Below are 24,954 nucleotides of genomic sequence, written 5' to 3' on the forward strand. Positions count from 1 at the left end.
GTATGTATGTATGTATATATATATAAAATATGTGTATATATATGTGTGTGTGTGTGTGTGTGTGTGTGTATAAATATGTATGTGCATATGTATGTATAATATATACATGCATATATAATGTGTGTGTATGTATGCATATATATATATATATATATATATATAGTATACATACAGATATATATGTTTGGGTATATATATATATATATATATATATATATATATATATATATATATAGGCCTATGTGTGTGTGTGTGTGTGTGTGTGTGTATCTATACATAGTTACATACATACATTCTGTATTTGACATGGAAGACACTCGTGCTTCTGTTTTGTTTTATAAAATCTTTAAAGTCATTGATCAGGTTCATCCACATCAATTGACAGCGTGCGTTTTACCCCCATAACATGATTTATCCAGTTGTAATAAAGAGAAACTCGGGTGTACACTCCGTATTTCCCTTCTTTTGCGCATTCTTCCCCCCAGCTCACGATGCCCGTCAGGAACCACGTGTCGTCCATGCTGTTCGTGTGCGGACCCCCGCTGTCCCCCTGACAGGCATCCTTCTCCTCATCATAGTACCCGGCACAGAACATGAACGGGGTGATCCTCTCGCTGCTGCTGTGCTTGCACTCCGTGCGGTCCGTGTACGGGACCAGCACCTTCTGCAGCGTGGTGGACGTGGCGCCCAGGAAGCGCAGGCGGCCCCAGCCGCTGACCGTGGCCGGGGAGGACCTCTTCACCAGCACCTCGCTGAACGCCATGGGCCCGATGCAGATGGGCCGCACTGTGGCGGAGAAGGTGATGGGCTCCCTGAGACGGAGCAGGGCGATGTCGTGGTTGTACAGGCTGCGACTTGCGTTGTAGCGAGGGTGGATGTACTGCTGCAAGATCTCATAATCCTGCTCTGAGTCCTCCTTAAAAAAGGTGTTATGCTCACCTGTACACAGTGGAAGAGGAAGAGTGTTAGGGCCAGCAGTGCAGGAGAAAAAATATTTGAGAGGGGAGAGGATTTGAGAGGATTTTTTTTTTTATTGTGCACTTCGAGAAAAAAGTCGAAATGTCGAGAATAATGCTGAAGTACAATTTCGAGAAAAAAAGTCGAAATGTCGAGCTTAATGTTTAAATACAATTTCAAGAATAAAGTCGAAATTTCGCCTTTTTTCTAAACATTTCAACTTTATTCACGAAAGTTCGACTTTTTTCTCAACATTTTGACTTTTTTCTCGAAATTGTACTTCAACATTAATCTCGACATTTGGACTTTTTTCCTCGACATTTCGACTTTTTTCTCAACATTTCGACTTTTTTCTCGAAATTGTACTTCAACATTATTCTCGACATTTTGACTTTTTTCGACTTTTTTCTCGAAATTGTACTTCAACATTAATCTCGACATTTCAACTTTTTTCCTCGACATTTCGACTTTTTTTCAACATTTCGACTTTTTTCTCGAAATTGTACTGCAACATTAATCTCAACATTTCGACTTTTCTCCTGCCTGGCCCTGATACTCTTCCGTAACACAGAGATGGGACATACAGCTGATTTCTTTGTAAGCTTAAATGATGCTAAGTGTAATTGTTTAAAGAAAAAAAATGCTTGCATACAAAGCAACTGCAGAGTTCTATTTTCTATCAATTTGAAGAGATTTGTAAAAGTCTATTAAAGAACTTCATAAAATTATTTAAAAAAGGGCAAAGCCCCCCTCTTTTTTTGTTAAATGTTATATAATACCATGACAAAATCCCACAATTTACTACACTCGTGATTTAATAAAAAAAAAGCTTAACCATTTTAAAATATATATATAAAAACAACCTGAATTAATCTTTCAAACCAAAACATACAATCTCATATTTTACTCACTCTAGAAAATATATCAAATGGTTACACTGAGGAACAGCACCGCCTTAAGAAAAGAAAGTGTCATTTTGGATTTGATGGCATCAAAAGGTTTGGACAGCAAATAGTTTCATAATTTGTCAACACTTTTTCACAGATTGCTGAGCCTGATGTGTATTCTATATTCTTAAAATATAAGTTAATGAGTTGTTTTTTGTTTGTTTGTTTACATTTTACACAGTGTCCTACGTCTTTTTGCTCTTGAGTTTGTGGAACCATTTCTTTCCATTTTTTAAAAAAATTATAAAAATAAATAATCAACTTGAGACTCCAATTACAACTAAGCGCCACGGTATGTCTGCTGCACATCTTACCCACTCTGACCAGAATGGAGCCTTTTCCCTCCGAAAGGCAATGAGCAGCAGTAATGATCCAGTATTCACTGAGGATGGACCCGCCGCAGAATAAATGACCGCTGGGATGTGAGATCAATGCTACCTGGAAAAAGAAATAAATAAAAAGAGGAGACCTGTCAAAATGGACATTTAACCATGTAACAGCAATTATTTGAGATATACACGTTCATTCATTGAGTAATTTAAAATGATAAAAATGTATTATTTCGTTATTTTACACTCTTTGATATTTACTGATTTATATAGATTATGCCATTTTAATATACTACCATATATGGCATAGTTGCAATGTGCAAATTTTGTTTAGAAAGGTGACACACACAAAATAATGGTGGGAAATTGAACAAAACTGTCAGGGCTGGTGTGGTGAGGACCCAGATGCAGGAGAGCGAGAGGCAGGAGTTCAACAAAAAGGGTTTATTTTACAAAAACCAAAAGCACTGCTTGGCAGGATCAAAAGTAACACAAAACAGGGATCCAAAAAACTTGAGCAAAAACTTGGCAGGACACATGGAGGGAGGAAACAGGACGGAACCACAAGGAGCAAGGAAAAGACGAGACCAGATATACACAAAGGGGTAACGAGACACAGGTGTGAACAATCAGGGCAGATGGAAAACAGGCGGGGAGAAACAGAAACACAAACTGGGGGTAATGTCAACCACTGACAAAAACTTCAATTGCAATTACCGGTATATGAAAAACCAATAATTGTCTTACATGGTACATATGGCTTCTTTACAATACCTGCCATGGGATCTCTCCTGGCTTCGCCTCATCACCACCTATGATGCGTTGGATAGGTCTGGGCGGGTGCTCGGGAGGGTCCTCGTAGTCACTCAGAGCCCACAAAGGCAGTCTTTTTCGAGAGCGGGTTTTTATTGGGACAGATGTGGTATGAAACGGCTCTGTGGTCCCGGCTGGCGTTGTAGGGGGGGTTGTGGTAGAGGTTATGTTGTTCAGTGAAGAGGCATTTTCAGAGCTGGAGAGAAATCTTCTGAATGTGCTGATAGTTGCCGCGGCAGTTCTGCCGCATGGGAATTCAACTGGTGGCGAGAGAAAAGAGGGTTCATTTTTGTAATAAGAAGATATAATCATCATTATGTTGTATAGCTCGGAGAGAATTCATTATCCAAACCGTCAGCTTCACAGCTGGATCCGTCGTGCATCAGGCTGTATCCTCTAGCACAGGAGCATATTGCCCCAAAGAATCCCACGGAGTCACAGAAGTGCATACAATCTCCGTTGTTCACGTCACATCTTTTTGCAATAGCTGGGGACAACATTTGGGACACGTGACTGATTTTAACACACACTCTGGAAATCTGTGGTACTGACCCTTTACGAGGTCACTTTCTTCATGCCAAACAAAAGCGATCCAGTTTGATGCGATCATTGTTCTCAGAAGGCATTTAAGCTGCTGTTTTTAGCATACCCAGAAAGACAAAGCGATCTAATTTTGGAACTTAAAACCAGATTTACGCTTGATGCGAGCCTCTGATCTAATTTAAAAACATTAAACAAAAAAGAAGCATCTGGCTGTTAATTCTTTGAGACTGCTGTATTGTCAACGAATTTGGGTCATGTTACAAGAAATCAAATTTTATTTGACTGTATTTTTCGTTTCTTTTCATTTTATTTGGTTCTATTTTTAAACCAGCCGGAGAACAGGAACTCACCAATCTCGCAGTTCCTACCAGTGAAGGCAGAGCTACAGTTGCAGGTGTAGAAGCCGGTGTGGTCGTTACACGACCCCTGGTTCAGACATGGGTTCGACTTACACTGATTACCATCTGAGGAAATCCAAAATCAGGTAACATGTCTTTGCACAGAGAATATCCTGATGAATACAATATGGTGTCTCTTTTACTGTGTGAATCAGAGGCTTTACGGACACTAGTTTAAAAAAAAGCAATGAGATGACATCAAATAATATTATAGCAATGTAGCAGCATACATATTCTAAAGGTTTCCAAACATTCAATCAGTATACAAATATGCTTTTACCTATGTATCCTGCCCAGAACTCCATCTAAAATGCAAAGCAAAATCACTGTTAAATGCTGCCGACAAAAATAAGAAAACTAAAACCAAAATCAGCAGATACACACCGTCTTTTCATCATTCTCGAAGTACTCCCTGGCTTCCTCCAGATCACATTTTTCCTCCAAACACTCCCTCTCCAAGTCACCCTCCCACAGCTCTTCAAATATACCAGTGTTATAACGTTTGTGTCTCCGCAGGACACCGTTGGCCGCCAGATCAGAGATAAACACTGGGCCAGAGGCTGGAGCAGGGGCTACAGTAGAGTGTTAAAAGTGTCAAACATATTCTCTTTACAATTATTTACAAATATCACCAAGATCCTTTGATACCTCCACAGGCGGGCTGAAAGTCCACAAGCAGAAATAACAAAAAAGTTAGTCCAATTCTAAATTTCTCTGACATCTTGATAAACGTAACACTACTGACCAGCGCTCCAAAGTACAAATCTCTGTTTGCACGTGTGCTCTCACAATTACGTGTTTGTTCAGAGAAAACCAATCACTGTCCCTGGAAAACCAGTATTTCAACATTCACGAATGTTTTTTTTCTATGACTTAATAACATTTTTACTTGTAAATTAAATGTGTTGGACATAATAAAGTAACAATCACGTTTTACAAATCACAGTGATTTGGTCGAGCTTTAGAGAAATCTCAGAGATTAAAGGTTTTAAAAAAACGGTCCGAGTTGGTTCCCTAAACTATATACTGCTATACATCCCATTTCCTGCCCCAGTTGTTTGTTGCTTATAACATATATAAAGTTTTTCAGTCAGGGTTCAGAATGTATCATAGCACAGAGACAGCACTGTTTCGAGTCATGAAGCACCTTCTTATGGCCTCAGATAAGGGATTAGTGTCCACTGGTTCTACTAGACATCAGTGATGCTTTGGACACTGTAGATCATGGCATTTTACTGCACAGGTTAGAACATGTTGGGATTAAAGGGACAGTTCTATCTAGGTTTAAATCAGGGGTCACCAATCCTGGTCCTCGAGGGGCGGTGTCCTGCATGTTTTAGAGTTTTCTCTGCTTTAACACACCTGATTCTAATTAATCATCGTTATCAGCTTGTCATTGAGGTCTGCACAATTCTCTTAATGACACAGTCACTTTTATCACGGTGCAATGAAGCAGCGAAACATGTAAAACATGCAGGACACCGGCCCTTGAGGACCAGGATTGGTGACCCCTGGTTTAAATCATATCTATCTGACAGATTCCAGTTTGTTCATGTACACAAGGTTTCTTCAGAACAGTCGAGGGTCTGCTATGGTGTTCTGCAGAGTTCAGTGATAGGGCCAATCTTGTTCAGTTTATACATGCAGCCCCTGGGAAGCAGACACGGTGCCAGGATTTCAATTCTGGGTGGGCCAACGTAATTTTGGGTGGTCTTTAATTACAGAAGTTAATACCGACAGTCAAGACATAGAGCTGAAAATTACTCCTGCCGTACCTGATTGTCTATGTACTGTAGTGCATGAAAGCATACAAGGTTAATGTTGAGACACGAGCAGTTGCGAAGAGCTTTGACAGCGCAGTGTGCAGCTCTCTCTCTGGTTAAAAGTTAATGTAGCTCACCCAGTAAGCTCTCTCTCTCTCTCTCTCTCTCTCTCTCTCTCTCTCTCTCTCTCTCTCTCTCTCTCTCTCTCTCTCTCTCTCTCTCTCTCTCTCTCTCTCTCTCTCTCACCTGCTACAATCAAATAATAATCCAGCCTGATCATTCAAATAGAATGGTATTTACTAAATAGACTACCAGTAGGCTCAGTAGTATAAGGTAACAAATGGTAAACCACACACCTCACTAACTGAAAAATGAACCACAAATCATGCAAATAGCACCAGCCTCCATCAATAGTAGGCTATAATCTCACAAAACGTAGATTAGTTTGAAAATCATTCCAGCAGATAGACAATATTATTTAGGTTTTGTTAACACATTGCAGTCGACATTTTGCCATCGCTGCAGCACTGGAGACACTTGTGATGAGGATATAGAGGCAGCCGAGGACTCTGCCGCTTCTGTTCCAAGTCATTTAACGTACTTGAAATGTGACGTCTGTTGTGCCATGTTTATCTGTAGCTGTAGCATCAGTTTTAACTCCACCATCTGCCCGCCATCTGCCTGGCGCCTGATAACATTACGTGCTGACGTATGGAGAGATGGCAAAATCGCCTGTTGTGACTTGTGATCGGTCCAGACTTCATACATACTAACCTATTAAATATGATCTTTGTTGTTGTTGTTTTTTTTATAAAGGGAAACGTTTTAGGCTTTATTGTGTATTCATATGTTAGAATAATTTTCAATTAGAAATTGAGAAAAAATAATAATTCTGTCAGTAATTTAGAGTGGGCCAACAGTAAAAGTGGGGTCAGGCCCACTCCTGACGCCACGCCTGCTGGGAAGTATAAATCCAGAATCACTACATACATTTTCATTGCTACGCTGATGATACGCAGGTCTATTTGTCTATGAAGCCAGATGAAACAGAACCCTTAGTAGGCATGTCTTAGGGACATGAAGGACTGGATGTCCGCAAATTTTTTGCTTCTAAATTCCGATAAACAGAGGTTATTATTTTTGGTCCCAAGCGTCTTAGGAAGGGATTCAATGGTGTTGCGATGGCTTCCAGTGCTACTGTGCGAAACATTGATGTTCTTTTTGATCAGGATTTTCTCGTTTAAACCATATATTTATCAGGTTTGTAAAACAGCATTTTTCCATCTCCGTAATATCGCAAAGATTAGGAACATCCTCTCCCAGAGGGATGCGGAAAAACTAAGTCACTAAGTCTAGACTAGATTACTGTAATGTGTTATTAGCAGGATGTCCAAGTAATTCGCTGAATAGGCTCCAGCTCATCCAAAATGCAGCAGTGCGAGAGCTGACACTGTTCTCTCCTTTCCTGCTCTGCCCAGCTGGACTCCGGCAGGATGGTCCCCCCTTATGATCCAGGTCCTGGTCCAGGTTTCTTCCCTCCTAAATGGGAGTTTTTTCTTGCCCCTGTTTGGCTTAAGGTTTTTCTCCCACTAGGCGGTTTTTACCTGCTATTGTTTATGTTTATGTTACGTAATAATTGCTCAGGGGTCATGTTTTGGGTCTCTGGAAAACCCCTAGAGACGACTTCTGTTATAATAGAGGCTATAAAATTAAATTTAATTGAATTGAATTTTATTTGCCCACTTGGAATTACAGTGGGTTCTCTCTGGATTTTATGTTGGACCAACTGGTTACTTTTCTATGTTACTGACACTATATGGAAGCCTATTTGGCCGGAAACACTATACTACTATAACACCTTACATAGCCCTTTAGTACACATTTACTGTTCATGCACCCTCATAGGCTTCCCATTCTAGGTCCATAATACTGAAACCATAGTGGACTTAAGCAGTTTCCACGTCACTCTGCAGGGCGCAGAGTGCATTTTGAACTTTACGCCACAAGAGGGCGAACATATACCTCAATGGAGGCCATCAAGTTCACTGCCAGAGCTGCCATCAGAACGCTCCAGACTGGGAGGAGTATACTCCCTCACCAGAGCAGAAGAAACTTAACATCTCTGACTCGAGGAGGTTAGTTTGATAAGTGAAGAGGGCTGTAGTTTATTTTTAATGGCTTGCAACCAATCATAATCTTCTGATGTGAATGACAGGCCAGTGAAACAACAACTCAGTGAAAACAGCTACAAACGATGAGTTAACTTTGAAAACACATTGACACAGGTCTATGAAGCATAATCTCTAACCATATTATTAAGTTTCTGCATTAGGTTGATTGCCAAAAAAGCTGTTTTTGCAAGAAATATTTGAAAATAGACTGCAGATTGTTTTAACCTGTTTTATCAGATTATTTGATCACGTGTACCGTCTGGTGAAATCTGATTATTGAGTGGCCTTAATCCAAAGTTTGATTGTTAAAAACAGACATCAAAAGTTTTTGTTCTTATGTTTGAATCCTTTATCTCCCAGGTTACAGCTGAATGCCTTTTGAATGAGCGTTGAATGAATCAATTTGGAATCAATGTTGAAGTTTATATAAACCAGATTCTTGTCTGTTAGATGATGAATGAATGAAAAATGTAACAGCGTTAACCACAGTCTTTGGCACCGACTTACTGATTTTCATATAGTTATATTTCAAGCTCTGCAGGATTAAAACAGATGCTTTGTGGTGTAGTTATCTGTTGCCATGGAGATTTGTGATACCTGAGATTGCTAGATGATGGCTCTCTCCATTCACTGAATATGTGAATCCCTTTGAGCGAGAGCTGAATGCTCCTATTTAGCGGAAAACTCGGCTCATGGAATTTAGTTAAGAATCTGATATTATCTGTGATAAAGAAGTTTTGTTTTTTTGCATAACCCCCCCGAGGCAAGGCTCAAGAATTCAATTCACATTTATTTGTATAGTGGCAATTCACAACTAAAGTCCTCTCAAGGCATCTTGCAGAGAAGACAAATCAAATACAGTCAGACAAAGCCAACTCAATTCAGCTCAATTGTATTCCTATTCAATACAAATCATCATAATTCCGTTAATCCAAATTATTAATACAATTTAAACACACAAACTAGCAATTGAACCCAAAAGACTGCACTGAATCTTCACTTTGGATTGATTTAGGGCAACCTCAAGTTTATCACTTTGGTCTTGAACACCAGCACCTATTGACTGTGCAATAATTTCAAAAGCTGATTTAAAAAAAGAGCAAAAGTAAGAATAGTGTTAAAGCCTTTATAACTGAAGCCAGTTTGGTACCATGCACTGTAGGTAACATTTTATCGTCTTAAGTGCAGGAATGACACGTGTGGTGCCCCAGAGGTTTGTTTTTGACCTTGAAATGAGATTTTAATATTATATCTAAGAATGTCAATTTTTGTGTCTTGACCTTGCTTTTTGGTGAGTGCAAAAGATGCACCCTGTTGAATACATGTAATCAGAGTACATTAAGATGTGCAGCATACTTTCCATTTCTCAAAAACAACAGGTCTAAAATAAGATCTTATCCAAAGTTACTGCCCTTCTTACTCTCCGCTTCTTATATTCACACCTCCTCATAATCAATATTTAAAATCAAGATGCCGATTCAGTGTGCCAGCTAAAGATTTAACACTGGTGTCACCTTCTGGTCTGGCATGTAAGGTGGATCCCATCATGGCTCAGGAGTCCCCCCAGAGATAGTCCAAAGCCTTCTCCAGTGTCTGCAGCTATTGACCACAGGAGATATTATTTCACTGAATCGTTCTGGGGCTGAATAATTCATACTTGTGTAATTAACACTGTCTACACAGTAGACACAATAGCTTCTCAATCTTTACCAGACAGGACAAGTATCACAGTGACGTTGTATTGTGATCCCTCAAAATATTCTCCCTCAGACTTATATCTGTTGTCTGTTCTTGCAAATTCAATCCAAAATGTAGGGTATGTGGGTGCACATCCCTTAGGGCATTTGTTGAGTCCTGTTTCTGAATGCAAGTCTGATGGTGAGTATTAAATAGCATGCATTTTACATTCTGCCGGCGCAGGAGCAAATACAGACTCATATTTGATTTTTTTACAACTTGTGAGTAGGGCTCACAAACTGGACTGTTTTACATGGAGGCATGAATGGAGATAAGAAAGTAAAATAATCGGTTCTGTAACTCACTATTGATTTAAAAAGATCTCCCTGACATCTCTGTCTTCTCTCACTCCTTGGCAGCAGCACACAGCTGGGGAGTCTGTGTCGACTCCAATTAGATTAGTCACTACAGCAGGGGATCAAGTCAGGGCCTCGCAGATAGTAAAAACTCTGATGCTTGCTCAGTGCTATTGATTGTTACTATACTATATCTCCTGGGCTGTGGAGGAGTTCAGACCTTGTTCTTTCACCGGCGGCATGTTGTCATTTACAAAAGGCTTAGGTTTTGCTGTGCTAAAGCCTTTTTTCAGTTGCTTTTCCCTGAACCATACCATTTGTATGGTCCACAGAAAAAGCAGTGTGAGCTGGAAAAGATGTCCTGAATAACAACTCTGGAGCATCAACTAAATCCTGGGATATTTAAAGACAAAATGATTTGGATTTTTGTGGATTAAAGGAAAAAAATCCAAAATATATATTTAATTAAAATACAGGTTGTGTAATCAGGGATTTACGTGACTATGCTGCCTTCAGACTTTGTAGAAACTCACCCAGAGTGACCCACGGAAAGTTTTACTGTTATGAAAAGCAACTGTAATTTGGTTGACATTGCTTTCTCTCACATCCACAGCCATCAGTGTCTAGAGATGTCTATTTATGTATTTTACCTTCACCTTCCCTTCCACGTGCTGTGTGATTAGCTGTTCATTTTGGGAACTATTTGGCCTAAAATAAACATCAGAAGGCTTGATTTGTCATATTGCCTGGGTGACCATTTCTGTTCTATCTATAAATGACTGATGATGGCAATCAGAAATCACTTAAAGGTTTGGTGAAACCTTAGCAGTAGAGCCAATGTCAAAGTCAGAGACAGGGGAAATCAAAGACATGTCCACATGGACAGTCTGTGGACAACTCAGTCTATTGGGAGTGAACAGCTGTATAGCCAAAAGATAAAAAATGTATTAGTTAGACTAAGAAGAAAAAGAGAGAAAGACAGAACATTAAAGACTCTGAGGCAATAGAAAAAGGTTATGTGGTCTGATGATTCTACTTTCAGCCTGTTCCTGAGAGATGGGCAGAAAAGGGAAGAAGAGCAGTGGATGATGTGATGCCAGCCTTCTGGTTTAGCCTGTTCAAGCCTGCGGGGGCAGTGTTATGGTCTGGGATTCCTCCAGTTGTCACGTCTATGTTATTGCAGCATTGTGCCCAAAAACAGGTCAAATGGTAGCCTGCATATACTTTTTTGTATGCATGCATATTAATGGTTAATACCAAGTTGGTAAAAACCTAAAGGATACTGTATATATGCATTTTAATATATAACATATATAATTAAAAAAATAAAATAATATATATATATATATATATATATATATATATATATATATATATATATATATATATATATATATTATATAGCCTGAATATACTTATACTTATTGACTAGACTTATCCATAAATACAGTTTATTTTTCTTCTTTTTCTTTTTAATGGCACTTTCATACTGCCATCACACACTCCAGTAGATAATCTTTTGGGTATGCCGGAAAAGACTTTTGTACAGTGTCTCAAGTTTCCCATCATTCCTCTAAGAACTTATAGAAAAAACTAACATGACTTAGATTGACATAAATGCTTTTATAAAGCCTAAAATTACTGAAATTATATTGCGGTGAAAGAATGCCCTAATCATATCATATCATTTATCATATGATATCATATCATATGACAAAGGACATATTGGCTATTGTGGTTTAGGTGACGTTTCTCACATGGACGGGAAACGGGACAAACATCCAGCCCAGCTCTGTTCACACACTTTGAAACGTTACTTATTTCATGTTACAGCTCATTGAAGCTGAAGCAGACATTCATGTTCAAGTTTTCAAGTCAGCTCAGTGACATTACGTAGCGTCAAACCACAACATAGAGAAGGACATCTCAGGGCAATTTACAGTGAGGTCAAAATGTGACAAAGAGAAACCCACAGACCCCCATTGAGAAACACTTGGCGACAACAAGGAGGACATTTTCCCTTTTAACAGGAAGAACCCTCTGGCAGAGCCACTCTCAGCGTGAGTCGCCATCTGCCTTGTCCAGTTGGAGCGGGACAAGAGTGCAGGGAGAAAAGATAAGCAGTGGAAATGTTTTGTTTTCTATAAGAATAAATATAAACCAGGTTGTTGGGTCCAGCGATTATAAATCCTAATCATGTGGCTCCAGAGCCAAGGCAACCGTCTCCTGGCTATATAGTCATGTATAACTAACTGACAAGCATCACCAAATAAGACTCAAAAGTTTCAATTAGTATGAGATTCATACATAAGTGTATGAAGAAAGTAGAAGTGTTTCATCATTGTGACTGTTGCCATCTTTTTGTACTGTTGGATCCCAGGGCAGTAAGTTACACTGAAATGATAATAAATATAAATGTTGTGTCTGCTGGACACTTGTAGACCGAAAGCAGGATTCTATTTCACTTCACGCTTAAACATATCAAACTTACTAAAGCTTTGCAGGCATAAAACGGATTAGTCTTAGAAGTTAATGCTTTATTATTTTATTTGTCATAACCAGTAACTGCATCATTAAGGGTGCCTGATTAACATTCAAAACAGTTTTCAAATGGCTGCATAGTGCAGGTGTAATGTGTGAGCCAGATGACAACAGTTGGTCCGCTAAGTGAAGATCACTGTTGCTAATACTTTCTCAGAAATACGCCAATACCGTGAACTCCTCAGAAATGAGAGCTGAAACTCACTCCTGGTGCTGTGAGCCGTGATGCAGTTGAGCTGACAGATGCTGCAGGCTCAGGAACGTTCAGCCACCGTTAATGAAAAGTGGAGCTCCCATTGCTCCTGGTCAGAAACTGCCCTCGAGGGTCACTGTTTTTACCAGAATAATGTAAAAAACAAAACTGCCCCCGCCCCGAGAAAAACCCAACAAAAACAAAACAGGAATGGGGCATTATTTACATTAAAAACAGTTACTGCTCACCTGCAAGTGCAGGGAAAGTGGTTGTGTCAGCTGCTGCGGATGAAGCTCGTCTGTCCATCAGCTGGACTGTACCCTGACTTCGTGACAGGACAAGTATGAAAATGGGATTTGGGTAGCAGCAAGGTCAATTATATAGACAGTTGTAAGAAGACATGGCATAAATAAGATGTCAGGACTGCTTTTTTGACTTTGACCTCTTTAGATTTTAAATAACTTACGACACTATCTTCACCTTCGAAATGATTGGAGACTTCGTGAAAACATCCAGTGCTTACAGACATCTAAATATGAATGCACAAATATTTGAATGGTCTTTTTACTGATTTTTACTGCGGTTGTACATTGTTACCTTACATATTTGTTCATTTAATTTGTTAACTTGTTAAAGAAAGGGATATTACACTTGCTTTAAAGTTGTGCTTGGATGAACAGAAAAATCAATAACAACTCCACTACTGCTGTTTTTTTTTTTTTTTTTTTCAAATTCAGTGTTTATTGTTCCCTGAAAAAAAAAATAGAGCAGAGACAAGTTTTGTGATAATAACACAACAGAGTGAGGTTCTCTGAACACTGGCCTTATTGATCTGGGCTTGCACCCGCTGTCATCAGCACCTCTGTCATGGAACCAGCCTGATTCGCTCATCACCCACACTCAGGTCTTGATTCAGCAACTACAGTGACTAACCCTAGCGAGTACAAATAAATACATGAATAAATAAAAAAATCATTGCCGTGCAACCTTTCACTACATGTTTCATAGATTGATTGTGGGAGCTCACCCCAGCGCCTACTTGTGCACCTCTGCAAACACTGCAGTGTTTTTTAGCTCACATGAGCGGTACATCAAACAGTAGCAGTATACCAGCTCAGACACCGGATTCATAGTATTGCTCTCATTTCAGAACTGGATTATTTTAAGACTACAGCTATGCAGGGATGGCAGATTTAATCTCTATACAGATATTTTCAATAGCATTTATGCCAGGACACATAATTGGTCAAATTTAAAACGGTCCAACTTCTACTTTTTAACCATTTGTTGCACGGTTGGATGTGTACATCAAGTTTTTCATCATAAGATAGAAGTTGTGCAGTTTGCTCTCAAATGTTTAGGAAGCTACTGATTCATCATAACTTTGATTACATTTTTATAAAATAATCTTATTTATTTTACTTTGATGACATTTATAATGCCAAAGGAAGAAACGCAGGTCCACAGCAGGGTTTACCTGTTTTACTTCTGGCTGTCTATTGTAAATGTTAATCCGTAATCGTTTCCCTAGCGCTGTCCTCTTTAGCGGTTGCTCATGGAAACCTGCTTGGATCAGTGTGCAGCGGATGATGCAGACTGAAACCATGTGATGCTGGATATTTGTGCATGAATCCACATGAGCCTCCTCAGACTTCTCTGGGTTTCTTCTCAGCACCGCATCTGGGAAGTGGCTTCATCATTTTCTTTATCTGACATTTCACAATGACATCATGAATTATTGACAGCTGTTTTGTATTTGCTGTATTTGCTTTTCTGATGTTCTCAGAAAGCCTCCATTTCAAAGACCAAGACAAAGAAACATTCAGGCATATTTTTTGGTAGTAAAATCACTTCTCCTTTAGGTCATGTGAATAATAACATTTTCACATAATTTAGGTTTTTTCGCCTCTTTCCTTCTTTTTTGTTGATTTTTTTTGTTGAGTTTTTTTTAAGGAACTAAATTAACGCTTAAGTGTGGCATTGTTGTTAAATATATTTTTCTTAATTTCTTGATAATAGCCTACTGTTCTGATTTAAAGAAAATAAGTTTAATTTGCAAATATTTGATAGGTTGTGTGGTTACAGCATAATCAACATAATGCTGACAGAAGGCCCTGTTGTTTTTTATTTTATTCATTTATTTTGTAAGACTTATTTTCAAGTGCTTTTTGTAGTTATTCTGGTGGTTGTGTGTGTTCATCGATGGAGCTGGAAAAACAAACAAAAAAACTCCCACTTGCAAAGATCTGCCATGTGGCTCATCTGCACTTTGAGCTGCATATGAATCAGCTGCACAGGGGTGTGCTTTCATAACAACACTGGAGTGACAGTGGTTGATTTGGTGTTTGTATGGACTAAAAATTATTCAGCGTTATACGGTATTTATGGACAAGTAATGTGGCTGTGAGGGATTATTCCCAAAGATTGCTCTAAGGGACAGACATGGAGAGGTTGGAGGGAGATTAACGCTCGAACATAGTGCTGGGTTAGTCATGACAGTAATTCATTTCAGCACGGAAGTGTTGTTTTTTTTTGCTGTGGACATTTTATTACAGTATGACAATGATTAAAGACTGAAGCATTTTCTGCAATTTCCCAGATGAAATGGTGGTGGACTTTTGCCGGTGTTTACTTTTGTTAAAAAAAAAGCATAAAACTGAAACATCATCATATTTTTGATTTAATTTGTGACATCACTTTATTTGATTGAGCATTCACTGAAGTCTGAGTTTCTCTAAGCAAATTTGGGTTGTGACCTTGGAATTTGTGTTTCAACATCTAAGTTTGTAACACTGCGAAAAGAATAATGGGGACATGAAAGACAAGGCTGGAAACCACTGCAGGATGTGTGTGACCTGCGAGGCCCCAGACAGCCCTGAAGTGTAGCCTCGTGGGTCTACACATTTTAAAACTATTTTCACTTTAAATGGTTGTGAAACTATATCACATTATGAAAAACATTATATATCACAGAAATGCTGCTGAATTCTCGATACACGCGATCATGTCAGATGGACAAAAATATAGCGGGCATGTTTTTTGTTGTGGGATGAGCCCGTGTTTCAGCCGGCTTTTGGGAAAAACAAATGCTGGATTCTATGTGCCAAAGATGAGTAGGACCATCCAAGCTGTTATCACGAAAGGTCCAAAATCCAGCAGCTTGGCATGGATGACTTGCCTGTCAGTGAAAGCACCATGCAGAAGTTTACTCTGGAGTTTTAGCTAGACATTGTGCACGTTATGACAAAGATGAAGATCCGTGCCTATTTCAATGGGATAATAGAAGACTATTTTATAAATAACCTAAAACTTTCACAGTGTTGCCTCATACATAGACACGTCTATGTATCCAGATGGACGAGTAAGTAGAAAAATGTACAGTGTATCATGAAGAGGAGAAGCAGATGACCACGAAACAGCCGAGAACCTCTTACAAATCTGTAACCATGTTGACATTTCTTTTATAAATTCAAGGATCTGAAAGGGAGGAAAAGCATTGAACTTCCTTTGCATGTGTATCTGTCAAAAGTACAGATTAATATGAACTTGCTGTGGTTGCTGTGAGTGTTCATGGGATCATAAATCTGAGAAATGTAAGTTCAACTGGTATCCTAACTTGAATCCATTAGTAACCTATTCTTAGTCCTCAAACTATGTGATTTATAGATGTTGGATATGTCACAGTACCCAGAAGACATCCACAAAGCTAAAAAATATAAACCATGAAATGCCTTCAGAAAATGTCAGAGGAATACCTTAAGTGTTTTATTGTTCCCTGGAATACCGAGTCATCTTATGACATCATCCGTAGCTCGAGGAAATAACAATTATTCCGCCCAAAAGCACAAATGTAACAATCCTCCCCAATATGAGTGTCCTCTACAGAGCACTGTAGCCTTGAAGGATAAGTCAATATGCATATCTGTCTTACATTTTATGAATTTCATAAATAAACTATCGAGCTAGGAAGATCATGCCTCATATGATCAGATTTTTTCCTTATTTTATGAATGGGATCTTAATAATTAAGATTTAGGGTAGTAAGAAAAATCTACATCACACAACTAACCAATCACTGGTTGTTATTTTCACACTGACAGGTATAATATGACTCCTGCATATTACTGTGAGAGAAGCACGGCATCTTTTTTAGGACACATTTTAACACAGGTAAAATGAGTTGTGCTGTAGAAACTCTTTAACTTCCATAAAATGTATTTCCATGTAGCCTAGAACAGTTACATTCAAATATTTCTCACAATATACACCCCTCATACTAACATTGCAATGTCAGGTTCATAAACATGAATTGATCTTTGAGATAAATAACATTTCATTGTTTAAAGATCTTGGGCTGCACTTGCTGTGTTACCCTGATAGTTGCCATAGGGGATGATTTAATGGGACAAAACAAGACTCTAAAGTGTACCATTTTGTTTGTTTGAGTAAGATTATGAATGTTTTTCTTGTAACGGATCCTTTTCCGATATTGGTTTTCAGATGATGCATGAGTGTGGAGCAACACGAGTTAAAGGTGCTGTTTATTGCAGAAATACTGCCATTTATCATGTTCTTGACCATGGCAAGAACTATAATGCCCCCCAATATTTGTGCACTTACATTATTTCTTTCATGGGTCCATAAATGTGTGTTTCTTTGACACACTCTCTTACTTACCTACCTAACTGTTGCTACACCTGGTTCCCAACAGTCCGCTAGTCCATGCAGTACTTCCCATCAATTCACTGCTGTGTAAAATTGAGTATGATGACACATCCTTTGTTTTGCTGTACACTCCTTCTTGCAGTGATAATTTGAGTTTGTGGTCTGTGTATGGGCAACGCTCCTTTATGACACATTCAGCATTCACAAAGAGGTCACTCAGGGTTGTCATGTGACATGGGTGGACACAGCTGTGAACTGACATCAGAGATGACACAGTGTGAGTCAGAAGTTTGCATGCGTTGCACCAAACACATCCCAGGGCTTCGCAAACAGTCTGCCGATGAATGCTATGCTTCAGTGTGGAGTCTTGCTGGAAAGGTCAAAGGTGGCCACAGGCCATGGGCACAGTGGGAACGCAACCCACTGACATTTACACCTTCTCTAACCTACGCTCTTTATACAGTATCTCAGAACCTCCAGCCAACTGCCCTCTCCCACTGGGACGTAGAGAGTGGAGTAGTGGAGTAGTGGGCTTTGTGACTTCTGATAGAGCCAATGCCCAGTGGGACTGGGATGTGTGCAGTTTGGCATGCAGGGAATAGCCTTTAGGCTTTTTAACTTTTTTCCTGCCTGTGAGCAGGTCTGCGGTGTGGTGGAGGTGCTTTGCAAAAGATGCTGCAATCAGGGAAGGCAGCTAGAGTCACGATGTCTTTAAAACGATTTATGAGTGGCAACCACATGTGAAAATAAACAGCCACGTGAACGGGTTACTGTTTGTTAAGATAAAAAGTAAAGTATAGAAACAGTAGAAGGGATACAAATTCAAAAATATTGTGATTACAACAATATCTTTATAATTATATAAAGTGATTTACTGATTTATCTTAATTTGAATTAATTTTGCTGAACTGAATTCATTGTAAATGATATGATAAAATGGAAATGACTGGCCCCTTTCAGGCTCTGTAAAAAGACTCCACAGTGTGCCGTAAACATCCCAGGAAGATTTGAGCATGTGAAGAAAGTTTTAAGGAGGTCCTGTTTCTCTCTAAAAATAGCCAGATAGATCTTGTTACCCTCAAGCCGCACCACAGGTCTTTTTTCTCTGTTGCTGCTGAGTGCCACAGACCTGCAGGACACCGTGATGTAGCATTAAGCCTCAACAAATCTATCTGGGGATTGGACAAGACTTCTGAAAAAAAAGAGAAAAACACAGAAAAATCAGTTCCAATAGTACCCACTAAACTTTATAAGAAGACGTGAAATCAGTTTGGATTCTTTCTTTTGTCAACGTTGGTCATTTTTGGAACTGGAGGGCTTAAAATGAAGAATGAGGTGTAACTTCTAGGCTTCCACATGCTAAAAGGTAAGGACCCTACAGAGAGAGCTTACATAAGCTGCATAACCTTTAATATAAAACACAGGAAAGTGGCATGCTGTGCACACTGACTTTTAATCATTAGTGAAGACATGTAGTGAAGACATGTCAGTGTGGGCTACAACACTGAAATATATATATATATATATATATATATATATATATATATATATATATATATATATATATATATATATATATATATATATATATATATATATATATATTGTAGAAAGTGAAGATATTTGTTATGGGTTCTGTTTCTTTTGTTATGTCTTGGAAGTAAGGAAATAAGAAGTACTAGAATGCTTGGAGTATAATAGTGTAAAATCTTGTGAAAGCATCAACAATCATTTTTCATGGTTTGATACAGACTACATCTTCAGTCCAATTTTTCACAGATCCGAGTGCAGACAGGCTGCGGTATTGTGAAAATAACCTGCCCAGTAAAATATATCACACTAGTGATTTATATTTATATTTATATCAGAAAAACGATCAGTACATTCCTGATTGACACTGCCACCCCCCCCCCCCCCCCCCCCAACTCAAAACTTTCCAACACAAAGCCTGAGAACCATATAGTGCGTTTAAATCAATGTTGGTGATTCTTTTTTTTTTGTTTCTATCTGCTCTTATTTTGCACATCGGGCTACTATTAGTAAAAAAAAAAAAAAAAAAAAACACGTGGAAAAAGAGGTTTCATAGTTGAATGAAGTAATCAACCCGGAGGCCTACTATAGCCTTCTATTTTGTATTCTGCTGTTCTTATCGATCTATTGTTGCAGAGCAAAAGGCTGCAGCTCGTGTATTAGCAGAACATGCAGCCTGGACTGGACGTGAATGGGATAACACACATTCTTGCAAAGGCTGCTGCTGCTGAATGAGAGCAACAGCAAGATGGTGCGCGCCATGCAGCACCTCCTCCTGCTGTGATTCCTCCACCCGCATCATCATCCACCGCGCGGCTCAGAACATGAGCGCATCTGCGGTCTCTGCTCGGTCTCCTCCCGGCGCTGATGCTGAGGTCAAACCGCGGATGTCCACTGCTTGAATCACTGCTTGAATCTCTGCTTGGCGGGCGGAGCGCTCTCCTATATCCTGTTGATTCCCGCTGAGCGTTTCACAGGAGCACAACTCTACAGGAGGAGAGAGACAGGAGAAAAAGAAGAAGAAAAAAAAAAAAGAAGCCCCACACACGACGAAACCTGGTCGCAGAAACCGCGTCGGATGGCGTTTCTCCCGGGGTTTGTGTGATGGTATAGCTGCGCTTTCAATGTTTTGACTTGTATTTTTCCTGACTGAAGGGGAACGCGGCGCGCTCCGCTCTTGCAGCTTTTTTGCGCCTCTCTTTTTTTTTTGGCTCTTTGTTACAGTAGAGTACCTATAGGTCGTGATTTTTCTTAACGGGATTCACGGTTGGAGCCATCCCTTTCATCAATGTGCATTGATGTGGCAGAAAACGTGGAGGAGATAAGGTGGGTTAAAGTATGGTTTTTGGAGCCAGTGGCCAGGATTTGGGGAAAAAGCCCACAGACCAGCTTCTTGGTGTTTTTTTTTTTTCAAACTATGATGGCTCTTTTGTGCATGCGATAGGAGACCACCAATAGATGCTTTTATTGACATCTCATTGATTAACATCTTGCATCCAGAGTAGCTCCCACTGTCCTTTGTTTGGGCTACATCCAATGCTCATCACCGAACCCCTTTGTTGTGTTATGAACAGAAATGATGTGATTTTTCTCTCCTCACAGAGCCCTTATCTCAGCACCTGGAACATTTCATACGGATTTCATTGAGGACAGTGAGCAAATAAGGGGATTTCGATTCTTACCTAAATCGGGAATTACACATCCAAACTGGGATCTATGAGCGGAAAAGTGGCGAAGCCTAAAGAAGACAAGGATGCTTCCAAGGGTAAGAGACGTGCCTTGCCTTGCACAGACTGCTTTATGTCTGAACCACAGGTTTTTTTTTTTACGCGAACAAGCATCCATTCACTCCCTGCATGGTGCTCATATCTCCCTTTTGAGGTTAACAATAGCTGCCACTGGATGGTGAAGCATTCCCAGCACGATGCATGTGGCACGGCCGTCAGTCTGAGAGCAAATCATTTGCTGTTTGCAGCCAGGCCTGCACGCTGCTGCACGATGAGCTGCTTTCAAATCACATGTGTATTTCAATCGACTCGGTGATCGCTTTAAAACGGGGAAACGAGATGTCATTTGCAGCTACACTGTCACAGAATGTAAATAAACGTGTACTTCTTAATCGAAAGGAGCCAATAACGACGTGGAAATGATGATGCTGGCATCCTATTGTGTCACTGGGATCCCGTTGAGAGGTCCCTTTGTGTTTCTCCTCGCATAGTATCCTCACATTCTCATCACTCCTACAACTCAGGCGCCTCTTCGGTCGCGTAGCCTGCAGCTCCTGACCTGTAGCGTAACAATGGGAGCCCAAACCTTTGCGAAAAAGGAAGTAAACTGCCTATACATTGCCATGGAGACAGAGCGGAGACAAGGTTGCCAGAGAAACGTGGCGGGGATAATCGCACCCTGTCCATACGCGCAAGTGCGCGGCACTTTACGCACGGGCACACGCATTATTAAAGGCTGATTTATGGTTCCGCGTTACAATTTATGCTTAAACCTTTGACTTTGTGCTCATTTTTAATAAAACTAGAACAAATATACACGTTTATACACGACATAATGGATCTTATATAGTTTGTGTTTGGAAAACTATTTTATTGTCAGTATATTTATTCAGGTCTTTAAAGTCAAACAGTATTTATTGTCTTTATTGGAAACTGTGTCTTTTACAGCCCTATTATCCAAAGATGTGTTTATGGTAAATAATTAAACATGACTTTGTGGAGTGTGATATAATAACCAACAGTAACATTGTGGCAGCATCCCCCATCTAAGCCTCCCCCCTTATTTACAGTACAGCTGTTGGATGTCTCTGCTGTCACGTTTCTGCTCCATTTAAGGTGCTCACAACAAATCAATAACGTAATAGGTTTATTTTGACGGAACTGCAACAAGTAATGATGTTACTTGATGTTACAAAAGGACACATACAATACAATGATACTATATCTGTGAAGCTCCTGTCCACAATTTGACTTTTTTATCCATCCAAATGGGTTTTTAAGAAAACTTGCTAAATAAATACTTCATAAATAAACTATTGAGCTAGGAAGATCATGCCTTATATGATCAGATTTTTTCCTTATTTTATTAATCCCGTTGTTGAAGTTCTTCTGAAGATCATTTCTGTGATGAATGTGCTGAGGCTTAGGGACATTTTTTTTTGTATTTCTGACATCCAGTGTGATCAGAAAATGCTTCCCTAGACTATAAAACAACAGCAAAACACCAGTTTCAGCATTGAGGTGCCATATCACAATGTTAGGCAAAGCACAGTGACCAAAATATGTTCAAAATAATTGATTTAAAGGCCTCCTCATCCACATTATCTCAAATCTTTCACAAAAAATTGATGGCTTTGCAGGTGGCAAAATCTGGATCTGAAAGAAAACATATTCCCCTCAACCAGAATGTTCTGAAACCTCTGATCTATTTTTTGATTTTCTTTTCCTTTCTACAGAGGCACAGCCAAAGCCAATATCTGGCATGGCCCTGATGCTTTAAAAAAAAAAAAATAAATAAGAGGGAAAAAAAAGTCATCTCTGTAATCACAGAGATGATCTCATGAGGCCAGATGCCCCCCACCAGGGACTTGAATGGCTCAGAAGTAGGAAAATGAAATGCAGCGGGACAATCACTACCGGCCCTACCAGTGTTGACAACCACCTGCCCCATAGATTATATCAGAGAAACAGTCCATTAATGCCAGAACCACCTGCTATCACCATAACTGCTCTTTTCTCTGCAAGCTGTCGGTCTAAAAAAGCTTTTGACTGTCCCCGTTTTTTGTTGTTGTTATTTTTTTTGTCCTTAAGAACAGATGTACCACATTTCAAAAACAGAACCCAGTTTTCAACTAACAATAAGTACTCATGAATATCCCAGATTATTATCTTTTTATTAACAGGTTAACTTTTCCATCAGTTCCATGTGTAAGCACAACGCTGATTTATAATAATCCACTGTTACAGTTTTTCTTACACTGAACTCACTAATTTGTTCAGAAACATCTAAGTAGTTTTTTTTTTTTTTTTTTAGAAAAAGTTGACAAAGCTGTAATATGGCAATACTCCTCTGGGAAATGCTGGGGAAGTTCTGAGGACAAATAGTACAAAAACACAAGAAACGCTCCCTGACCTTTGCTCCAAACAAAATGTTAATTAAGTAATGTTTTTCCTCTGTTATGATCCGAATACTTATCATATCCAAAATGCATTTCACAAACACGGTGCAGCTGGTGACAACACTACATTTTGCCACCAGCGATATTCTTAGTCCTGTGAGTTTCATGACGGATCTGTGTTCTCTGTCTTGGTGGCTCACTCAGTCACTGATTTTCCTGCTGTAGTACACGTTAAAAACTTGCTTGCAGGGAAAAGAAGAGGGAGATAGAAACATGGCGGGGTAGGAGGAGAGTATCAACACCAGTGAATCATGTTCTGTTAGTTGTGCAGACAAATTGATGTGTCAAAGTGTACGTGATGTACACACTCTCAGCTTGATGTGTTTCCAGGGTCTGAAACCTCAGCAAGATAGCTGCCTTAACAGGGCTGCACAATGCATTGTGGATCAATTATGCAGGCATTTTCACCCAAACTGTTTGCCCTCTTGGCAATTCTACAATTTAGTCCGTTTATTCAGAGTCAGCTTGGGCAGTTAGTTTAATATGACATTTTATTTCCATTTTGCATATTTTTTTTAGGTAAATAATTTATGTGAGAAAGTAACTTCGGGTGCACTTCTGACACTTTCTCCAGACTTCATCTTTGTGCACTCCACTGATATACACTCCTTTTGGGCATCAAGTGTCAGCCAACGTGTCATGCCTGCCCAAAACCGCAGGTATGAGCGTATGAGCGGAAGGCATATGTCTTGCATATCTGCAGGCAGATTTATTCGGCCCAGGGCCAACCACTGAATCAATGGACTCCGAGAGAGGAGTTTGAGGCGACTTTATTAATCACAGTGCAGGCAGCTCTGCCCTCCACCACAACAACTGCTCTAATCGTATCAACAAATCTGCACGCAGCGTCATCAAGATCTCTCATCATATCTCTTGCTTTCAGAAGCTCTTTTAAGAAGCATTTGGTCAAGAAAGCTTCGAGTATTTATATTTACAATACAACCCCAAATCAGAAAAAGCTTAGATTATAAAAAAAAAAAATCCCTTTGCTTCATTTCATTTCTGTGTCTGTTTTCCAGAAAAGATGGGACGGTAAAGCTTTTATCACCATGTAATGTCACAGTTTCCTGTCACAACATGTAAAAGCCATTCTGGCATTGAGGATACCAAGCAATGAAGCGTTTCAGTTTCATTTTGTCCCTCCTTCCTGCAAACACATCTTAAGATGTTCTTCTGCACAGGGCGGACATTGTTTTTTTTTATTTATTTTTTTGTTTTAAAATGTTCCACATATAACCTGTCGGGACAGACTGCAGGAGGACCAGTCCAGTATTATACCCTCTTTTTCTGCAGACTTTAGTCCTCTGTGCACAATGAGATTTTTGCATTGTCGTATTGGAAAACTGCACGGCTGCTTCTGGAAAAGGTGTCATCTTGTAAACAGCAAATGCTGCTCTAAAGTCTAATTTAACTTTATGTGTTGCTTTATATCTGGCAGCATTCAAACAAGTATTTATGGTCCCCGCCCAACCCTAACCGGCAGCGGCTGATGGAGTTGAAAAGTGAAGTCTTTGAAGAAGATTGGCTTGGATGGGGTTCAAACCATTGGGCGTTCTATTCCAATATTTAACGTCACTTATGTCTGTTTCTTCAACATTTTTGAAGAAACATTACAGTTTACCAAAAAAAGGCAAGTTGCAGTTTTTGTGCCTTTATGTCCAAGCAGCCATGTTTTGTGTTGTGGACCAATCCATTATTGATGGTGGAGTGAGACCACCCTCAGCTGCCAAGTGTTCATTGTGATCACTCAGGAATCTGCAGACTTGCATGGACACACAAGCAGGGTTGTGTGATCTCAAGTGGTTACGCAAGGGCTTTTGGCGGCCCTCAAAATAATCATACAGCTTGAAGAATCACTCCAAGCAAATCTTGAATGTGGTTAACT

General features: G+C 39.5%; 2 protein-coding genes across 4 annotated transcripts in view; one reads left to right on the forward strand and one right to left on the reverse strand.

Moving 5' to 3' along the window:
- Positions 1-306: 306 nt before the first annotated feature.
- Positions 307-4,743, reverse strand: f9a (coagulation factor IXa). The gene is made up of 8 exons (XM_061726344.1): positions 4,636-4,743; positions 4,372-4,559; positions 4,268-4,292; positions 3,940-4,053; positions 3,399-3,533; positions 3,008-3,306; positions 2,219-2,342; positions 307-939 (listed from the first exon to the last, which is right to left on the reverse strand). Exons 1-8 carry the CDS (start codon positions 4,706-4,708, stop codon positions 353-355), a joined length of 1,545 nt encoding a protein of 514 aa, XP_061582328.1. The 5' UTR covers positions 4,709-4,743; the 3' UTR covers positions 307-352.
- A 13,738-nt stretch (positions 4,744-18,481) lies between these two features.
- fgf13a (fibroblast growth factor 13a) overlaps positions 18,482-24,954 on the forward strand; it is a 114,406-nt gene continuing 107,933 nt past the window's right edge. The window contains exons 1-2 of one of the 3 annotated variants that reach the window (XM_061725600.1): positions 18,482-18,719; positions 20,486-20,648. In XM_061725600.1, the coding sequence (XP_061581584.1) occupies positions 20,600-20,648 (49 nt within the window). In that variant the 5' untranslated portion in view covers positions 18,482-18,719; positions 20,486-20,599. Of the gene's footprint in view, positions 18,720-19,651; positions 20,210-20,485; positions 20,649-24,954 lie in introns of those variants that run through there. The other 2 variants (XM_061725599.1, XM_061725602.1) reach the window with 2 other exon arrangements.

The sequence above is a fragment of the Cololabis saira genome, chromosome 7 (assembly GCF_033807715.1).
Source record: "Cololabis saira isolate AMF1-May2022 chromosome 7, fColSai1.1, whole genome shotgun sequence".
Classification (NCBI taxonomy): domain Eukaryota; kingdom Metazoa; phylum Chordata; class Actinopteri; order Beloniformes; family Belonidae; genus Cololabis; species Cololabis saira.